The 8,565-nt window shown below is 33.7% G+C and overlaps 2 protein-coding genes across 8 annotated transcripts in view; one reads left to right on the top strand and one right to left on the bottom strand.

Annotated features, from left to right (window-relative positions):
• Positions 1-1,514, top strand: part of LOC119636133 (succinate dehydrogenase [ubiquinone] flavoprotein subunit, mitochondrial) — a 7,064-nt gene extending 5,550 nt beyond the window's left edge. Inside the window, exons 4-7 of the mRNA XM_038031305.1 lie at positions 1-452; positions 513-715; positions 783-933; positions 1,007-1,514. The exon at positions 1-452 is cut by the window's left edge and continues 67 nt beyond it. Coding sequence (XP_037887233.1) covers positions 1-452; positions 513-715; positions 783-933; positions 1,007-1,186 — 986 coding nt within the window. The 3' untranslated portion in view covers positions 1,187-1,514. The remainder of the gene's footprint in view (positions 453-512; positions 716-782; positions 934-1,006) is intronic.
• Positions 1,515-2,048: 534 nt separating this feature from the next.
• LOC119636131 (cytochrome b5 reductase 4) overlaps positions 2,049-8,565 on the bottom strand; it is a 7,811-nt gene continuing 1,294 nt past the window's right edge. Inside the window, exons 1-4 of one of the 7 annotated variants that reach the window (XM_038031299.1) lie at positions 6,701-6,805; positions 5,333-5,699; positions 4,303-5,269; positions 2,049-2,927 (exon numbers count right to left, since the gene is read on the bottom strand). In XM_038031299.1, coding sequence (XP_037887227.1) covers positions 2,618-2,927; positions 4,303-5,269; positions 5,333-5,654 — 1,599 coding nt within the window. In that variant the 5' untranslated portion in view covers positions 5,655-5,699; positions 6,701-6,805 and the 3' untranslated portion in view covers positions 2,049-2,617. The other 6 variants (XM_038031295.1, XM_038031298.1, XM_038031296.1 and 3 more) reach the window with 6 other exon arrangements.

The following is an 8,565-nucleotide window of genomic DNA, read 5'->3' as shown; positions in this document are numbered from 1 at the left end:
TGGCTTCGCGTGATGTTGTCTCACGTTCGATGACAATCGAAATTATGGAGGGTCGTGGCGTGGGGCCTGAAAAAGATCATGTTTACTTGCAATTACATCACTTGCCGCCAGAGCAATTGGCTCAACGTTTGCCTGGAATTTCAGAAACTGCAATGATTTTTGCTGGTGTTGACGTTACGCGCGAACCTATCCCGGTGCTGCCAACAGTGCATTACAATATGGGAGGCGTACCTACCAACTATCGCGGCCAAGTCTTGACCATTGATAACAACGGTTGTGACGTAATAGTTCCCGGTTTGTATGCAGCTGGAGAAGCTGGATGTTCTTCGGTGCATGGTGCTAATCGTTTGGGAGCCAATTCCCTTCTAGATCTTGTTGTTTTCGGCCGAGCATGTGCGAAAACTATTGCAGAAGTAACTAAACCAGGTGAAAAAGCTCCCACATTAAAAGATGTTAGTATATAGTCCGATCAATTTTGTTGAATGGAAATATAACACGTTTTCTCATTTTAGAATGCTGGTGAAATGTCGGTAGCTAATATGGATAAATTACGTCATTCCAATGGCAAAATAAAGACCGCAGATTTACGTTTAAAAATGCAGAAAACCATGCAGGGCCATGCTGCTGTATTTCGTGAGGGTTCATTACTTAAAGAAGGTTGTAAGAAAATGTGTGACGTCTACCAACAATTCAAAGATATCCAAGTGGTTGACAAGTGAGAGACATACTGCGCGCGTTTTGCATATATTGCTCTCATAAGTGGTGTTTCTCATTGAATTTAGATCTAATGTTTGGAATTCGGATTTGGTGGAAACTTTGGAATTGCAAAATCTTTTAGCCAACGCGCGCATGACTATCGTTGGTGCTGAAAATCGCAAGGAATCCCGTGGTGCTCATGCTCGTGAAGATTTCAAGCAGCGCATAGACGAATACGTAAATATTATAATTAGCTTATCGTGCATTGGCTTATAAATATGACTAATGTTATTGTTGTATTGTTCGACAGGACTATAGTAAACCAATCGAAGGTCAACAAAAGAAACCCTTGGAGCAGCATTGGCGTAAGCATACGTTGGCATGGATTTGCGATGATAAAGGAACAGTCGAAATTAAGTATCGAAAAGTTATCGATGAGACACTAAACGAGTCAGTAAAATCGGTGCCACCAGCCATACGCTCGTATTAAATAAAAAACGAAACGTGGATGTTTTCTTAGCACAGCGTCGAAACATTTTTCGCTTTCTTTCTCTTTTAAGTTTATTCTGCAGACATTTTACACATCGCACCCGCCTTTTAATACAAATCAACACAAGACGATGTGCATGATTTTTACTGTCAATTGTTTTCAGTACAAGCTATTTTTGCTTACCATAAAATAACAGCGATAATGATATTTATTCAACAAGTCTTTTACTTTACCATCTGCGACTTTTTTCTCTTTATTTCTTCAATTGTGTGAGTTTTTGTTAAGATGTTGAATAAGAATTTTAGTTTTTAAACCGTTTTTATTTAATAGTTAATCTTAAAAAACAAATCGCATTGCTCCCCCTAAAGCAATTTTTTTAATAATTGCAAATATCTTTGTTGTACTTTATAATAATAATAATAAAAAAAAAAAAAACTAAATAAATAAATTTAGCCATAAATAAAGTTATCATCCCCTTTATTATCAGTGCTTGGATAATTAAATTAAGTAAATACCGCACGGCATTGGAAGTGGATAAAATATATAGAAGGCAAGGACTTCACAGACTATCAATTTCATGGCTATTATCTCTGTTTTGATGCTTAACATTTCTTAAGTAAAATCATATTTTCAATATTAAAATCACAGATTTGTTCCATTGAGTTGATAAAGTTATTTTCGTTATTAAAAATTTCAATTAACATTATTTCTTTTCATAAAACATAAACAAATAGTGAAAGCTCTCTCTCTCTCTCTCTCTCTCTCTGTTCACTTTACAAATAACAGCTAATAAAAACAAAAATAGTTTACTAAACGGAATTTCTCAACTTTTCCCTGGGCAAACATTAGTCTGTATATAGAATTTCTTTCGATATTTGACAATATTTCTGTTGTGTCATTTGTTATGTAACAATTGTACACTATAAGGTCCTTGAAAAAGGAAAGTGTTTAGGCGAATTTTAATTATTACCCGTAGAGGAGAATTAGGATCAAAATTTTATTAGCTTTGTTGCATCTATTTATGGCACGTATTATTAATGTCGCGCATATTCAATTTCTGTGCAGTAGGAGATTTTTGCATATAATCTTGAAATTCAATTTAATGACTTTACGGTCTGCACTGCAACATTATATACATATATTAGCCAAGAGGCGACAGAGCAGCAGTGATGAATTGTCTTTGGACCCAAAAGAAAAAAAAAAAAAATAATGAAGATCACCAGTTGCAAAATATAAATATGATGCATTCTACCAGTTTCCGTTAATTTTGCGTTTTAACTACCAATAATTTTTTGATCCTAAAATCTACTGAAAATCAGTTTGTCGGATTCAAGGATTTGCCTTTATAGTTGGATTTAAGTTCAAATTTCCTTTAACTTTCAAAATCGTATTTTAAGCCTAAATATAATTAGAAAAGTTTATAAACTGTTTCTAACCCTGAAAAACGTAAAAATTTTCTGTAGAGAAACCGATTGACTTAACAATTTCTTCTGCTTTTGCATTGAAACCTATAGGACCACAGACAGCTATATAAGTAATTGGATTCCTGCAGCTTTTATCCACCAACGGCAACAATAAATTCTCTGAAATTTGGCCCTTTAAGCCATCCCATCCATCACTATCTCTGCTTAGCATCGATACAAATTTAAAACGTTCATCTTCCTTAGATGATTCTTCCAGAATTTTTTGACACCAAATGTCTTCGGATGTTTTATTGAAATAAAATAAATAGAGTAGTTCACTGAAATGTCAAAGAGAGAAGAATATAAATATATAAATATGTTTTTTTTGTTTTTATTCAAACGAAAGCAACTAACAATTTTAATTGATTTTTTTCTACTCTCACCGCTTTAATTTAAATATTTTTATAATAAAAATGTGCGAACGAATGTATCAAGCTATTTAAATTCAATTCTCAATAATGATTACAAGCGATAATGATAATGGATAGGATTCGGAAAACTGTAATAGCGCAACAAACTTATAAAGCAAATTAGATGCGTATCTAACTCACATAAGTTCCTTTCGCATCTCTTATGCCTATCATTTTCTTTCAAATCGTAAGGATTTACTTCTGCAAGCAGATCGCATTGCTATAATCTAACTATATGTCCCGTTTCATAATAATTGCAAAAATTTCGATCAGCGTTGGTTTTGATCTTCGTCTACCTAAAATAACAGTTCACATCATATGCCAATTGTCGGTTTTGATTTGAACGCTTTAGAAGTGACGACACAAATTGACTGAAAATGCTATTTTTTGGCCAATTGTTGCGAGAATTGTCAAGAATACACTCTTGCAGTTCGAGTGGGAAGTTCTAACACACCCAGCCTATTCACCAGGAATGGCACCTCCTGATTACCACTTATTCGGGGCAATGCAGTAATGCTTTGGCTGGCAAGCGGCTCCTGCGAGTTGAAGAAGTGCGAAAATGGCTCGATGATTGGAACGCTGCCACACCAATATCGTTCTTTCATCTCGGGATCGCCATGTTGCCAGAAAATTGGCAAAAAGTTGTAAAAAATGATGAAAAATATTTTAATTGATATACACTGTAGTAATATTTTCAAAAAAATGCCTTTTCAGGTAAAAAATGATGAAAATTTTGGCAAACACCTAATACTCTTGATACATTGCATAAATTGCATCAGTGTTCCTTTTGGCGTGATTTTAATCTAAAGGTTCCTATTCCCTCCTTTACGATAATATAGTATACTTAAGAGATTCTGTAAAGGTAGGCCAGATTAAAAATTGATTCGTCGCGATTTCTTAGAATAGTAAGTAAGTTATCGCGTAGCGGTTTATATTAGTCTTACTAAATGCATTAGAATTACTGACAACTTAGTTGTGCCCAATTTAATTTTAAGCGTTAATTTACTTTTAAGTAAATAGATAGCTTAGCTTATTCCTCGGTAAGCCAACACAACTCTAAATTCATCCTTTTTACGATCATCAAGAATGTACTCTTCTAATTTTTTTGCTACGAGGGCGTGGGGAGAGGGGGGGGGGGGGCGATTAGCCGAACTTTGGAGGATATATTGCCTAAGGAACATAATAGACATAGCGTTGGGTGAGGGTATAAAGACAAAAGTAAATGAAAATCTCTACAACTTACATGCGATTCGTTTGACGTTTTAACAAATGTTCAATCATTCCCAGAAACGGCGTCAGCCCGCTACCGGCAGCCAAAAGGCAAAGGTTCCTATGTTTTGCTAGAGATAATAATTTTAAATTTCCTTTAGGCATAGAAATCTGAAGGCAAGTGTCTTCCATTTGTTCACTTAAACGCGATGAGAAATACTGCCTCGGTGTATATTTTTTAATTAACAGATTTAAAGTAGAAAATTCCCGTTTTTCCATGCAACTTAAATATTTAGCAGGTACTGGTGTGTAATCCTTTTTAAGCGCTTCCCAATTTAGACCCAATGTCACATGATAACCTACAGGTACTATTAATATCGCATGTTTATTTTGCAGTACAAGTTCGTGGGAATCGTGATTGAATTGTTGATTTTTAATTACTTGAAAATCAATGAATATTTCTTCTTCGCAAGACGATTTCATTAGTTTTTTAATATTGTGTGTGCCTAAGGATCGCCACAATTCTCTATGCTGTTCACTTTTACAGAAGTTTATCTCGAGCTTACCGCTTTCTGTAGACATCTTTAAATCCTTAGGGGGCCATTCTACACCACCGTGTAGCTCGTATTGAAATTTATGTATTCCGGCTTCTGTTAATATCCATATTTCCACATGGTTAACTCCATTCATCTTTTTGATTAGAAAACCAGGATTGCAAAATTGTTTGGTATACACGTAGATTGTAAGATCATTAAGTTTTTGTATCCAATCGAAACGTGGTTCTACCTCAAACTTAGCTTTCGGTAATTGGAGTAATTCGCCTTCCTTTAAACTGATTTTAGCCTCCAAATGTTTTATTAGATCTGGCTGAACTTTTACAATTTTTTTCAAAGGACCAATGCAACATTTATTTAGTAATTGTTGATAATTAACCCAAGCATGCACCTCACTAAATAGCTGGGTGCTATCTTTCCCCACACCACGCATTAATTCGTCAACACCTTGAGCAACAAGTAGAATTATAAAATAGAATAATAAAATATTAACTTAACACCATTGTTTACCTCCAGGATGAAAGTCCATATAACGTGTTATATTATAGACAACACCACGTATAGCTATCCAGGCATCATTTCTAGAATTATGTTTAGATAACTCTTCCATAGAAACGGTTGTAAGGCGCCCTTGTGTACCAGATAAATCTTCGCCTGAATTACCTAAACGTATCCAATCCATAAGGGAGTGGCCCGGCTTAAGAGCGCATTTATTGCGCAAATTCCCAGTAGCAGAACCACTGCTAGCGGATTTTTGTGATTTGATTCCATCAGCACTCGTTTGAAGCGAAGAGTTTATGAATGCGTTGCTATCACTTGATTTAGTATTCATCGTAATACAAATGTTGCCCCAAAGTAAGGGAAGTAAGAAAAGATTCTGAACGGAAATGCAGTCATTGAAATTACAAAATAATTATAATATTTCTGAACAACAAATGTACTGTTAGATTTGAGAGCGTTAATGTGTCAACTTTTCTACTTCATATCATGGAATATTTTATTTTCATTTAACTAATCCGAAAATACGCATTAAAAATTATATATTTCTAACTGTAGCCTCTTTGCCTACATAATTGTCGATTTACTGTTTCCCAATGTGAATATCTCACTACGAATACAAATAAAAAATAAAACTTTAAAAAATTTAAAGCAATTCCGTGAAAAACGTAGTCTTCCAGTTTTTCGGTATTGTAACTATAGGAGATCTAAGCTTAGTATACTTTATCAATAATTTCGAATAAAATTTTTCGAAGAAATAAACCGTCCTAAGGCGGTATATGCTCTATCAACAACTTGTTGTTGATACCTCATCTTAGATTTTAGGAGACGCGTTGCGACCACTTAGTAATCTTCTTTTAATAATACTTTTATTACTTTTCAACTTATATTTTATTTGTATACTTAAGTTTTATTTTAATTTTTTCCGAATTTGACAGCTGATCTCCCTTTAATCAACACGGAATTTCACGCTGATCGAGGAAACTACATAAAAACCTAACTGTGCCTTGAACATATAAAAAAAGTTTTTATTTGATTATCTGTCATGCACAAGTAGAAAACGCAGAGTGCTTCGTCTCTTCTTCCGAGTGCACAAAAAAATAAATTCTCCTTTACACTGAAAATTTCGATGTATGTTGGGCTTTAAAAATTTTATCTTATTTACAAATAAGTTATGATTAGGCAAAGACTAATCTAAAGAATCTTGCAACAATACAAAAACACCTCGCTAATTAAAGAAACGTCAAAAAATCATAAAGAACTCAACTTCGGTCATTGCACATAAACCGCTCCACACAATGACTGTTTTTCGCTTTTTGTATCACGCATTAGCTGTCAAAGTAAAATTGATTTTACGTGTTCGTATTTACTTGAACATACTTGTACATAATTTGCTTTGCATATTGTAATGAAGTAAACTTTTTGTAAGTTATTAAAATTTCGATTAATACTTCAGACGTTAAAATTGTTATACGAACTGTTGGACACAATGAAACTTTGCTTTGCTTTCTGGCCTGCGAATAACAGTCGAGCATGTGGAAAGCAATATAAATACGCACAATGAAGTCGCCCATCCCGAAAAATTGCTCAACTGTTTACGAATCCATGTAGGAATTCGTAAGTCATATGTAAGCTAACAAATGAAACAAAAAAAAAAAAAATAGAAGAAGAATTAAAACTTTCGAATTTAAAAGCTTTTTATGTAATATTATATATGATAATCGACTATTTTAATTCTTTTTTTTTTTGAATTATATGGAAAAAAGCCAATAATGGCAGTTTATTAACAAATTTTAAAATTATTTTCCAAACTGCTTATATCAAACGTTTTTCTGGCTTTACTTAAGCGCTTGATGTAACGACGCGTTCTTCATAACACACATCCACGCAAGCAAAATAAAATGAGAGGAATAAAGCAATTTTATATTTATGAATGAAATAATTTATGTTTATTTTGTACTAATTTATTATTATTATTATTATTATTATTAATTTCTCCAGAGAAATAAATTCTAAGACTAAACTCTTAAAAGCACTAGCATCTAAGGCTATCGGCCTTTATTAAAAACTCTACCGCACTTGAGATTCGAACCCACGACCACTGAGTTGCTAGTCGAGACTCTTGCCTACTCGGCCACCCAGGCGGATGTGTACTAATTTAAGTTGTTGTTTGTATTCCACATTGTATTATAAGGAGCAATAAAGCCAATTTATTCCAACTTTCAGTTTGTCATATCAAAACGTTTAAGCGATTACATTTTTTGAAGCCCAAAATGTTCTTTCTCTTTTCTGCATTGTTTACTCAATTAATCAAATGAAGATTTAATTTGCTTTTACATCAATATTTTCAATTTTCGTATATTTATTGTTTACGTTTATGTTGATTTTTTTAGCTTTACTTCTCATACCAGATGTTTTCATTTCGTAATAATATATTGCGGTATTGCGGGATCTCATTGTGTTTATCATCTGGGACATCTTAACCCGAAGAAATATCTTAATTTCATCAGGAAATATTTCATTTTCTGCATTAAAGTCACCTGCAAGAATGCTTAGCTCCCAACAGTGCACAATGCAGTCAACTTTTGATCACTTGCGGCTTGTTAGCGCATAGGCTCTTTTAAATATTTTAATATATTTCGTTTTAAATCAATTTCTCAATTCATTTTTCTCTTGCTTATGTAATAAATAGTTGTTTTCCGCCCGCCTGCATTTTCAAAGAACTTTATTGATTTCGAAAGTTATCAATAGCCTGTCGAAGTTCACTTCGTCTGTATTTCTTCGTTCTGTTTGCATTTGAAAAAATATATTTTCTCCGGTATACATAGAAGTGGACACAAATAAACTTTAATCACACCAGGAACTTGCTCTATACACTCTAAACCACAGTTAAGTGTCACAGGACATTTGCGTATGTTTCAAACGTTTGTTTTGATGGGGGATGCGGACATTTATCTCAAGCCTAATAGGTTTATAAATAGATGTTTTAATTAAATTCTCATTTTCTTTTATCCATTCGCATACGTCGGGAAAGTTATGTTGCTAAACACAAAAACTGGTGATCGCCCACATTGTCTAATCTTCCAATTTCTTCTGTTAGATGACCTATTTCCGGTCTAAATGCTTTCCACTTCTGATTTAAACACTTTAGTTCGACCTTGTGGTATTCAATGCTCCGACTGCGGATATTTGTTAATTCAGAGTCGAATGAACAGTTAGGTTTTGAATTTTTCAAATCTTTCACA

The sequence above is a fragment of the Glossina fuscipes genome, unplaced genomic scaffold, assembly GCF_014805625.2.
Source record: "Glossina fuscipes isolate IAEA_lab_2018 unplaced genomic scaffold, Yale_Gfus_2 28, whole genome shotgun sequence".
NCBI lineage: Eukaryota > Metazoa > Arthropoda > Insecta > Diptera > Glossinidae > Glossina > Glossina fuscipes.
This window is presented reverse-complemented; position numbering and strand designations above follow the sequence as displayed.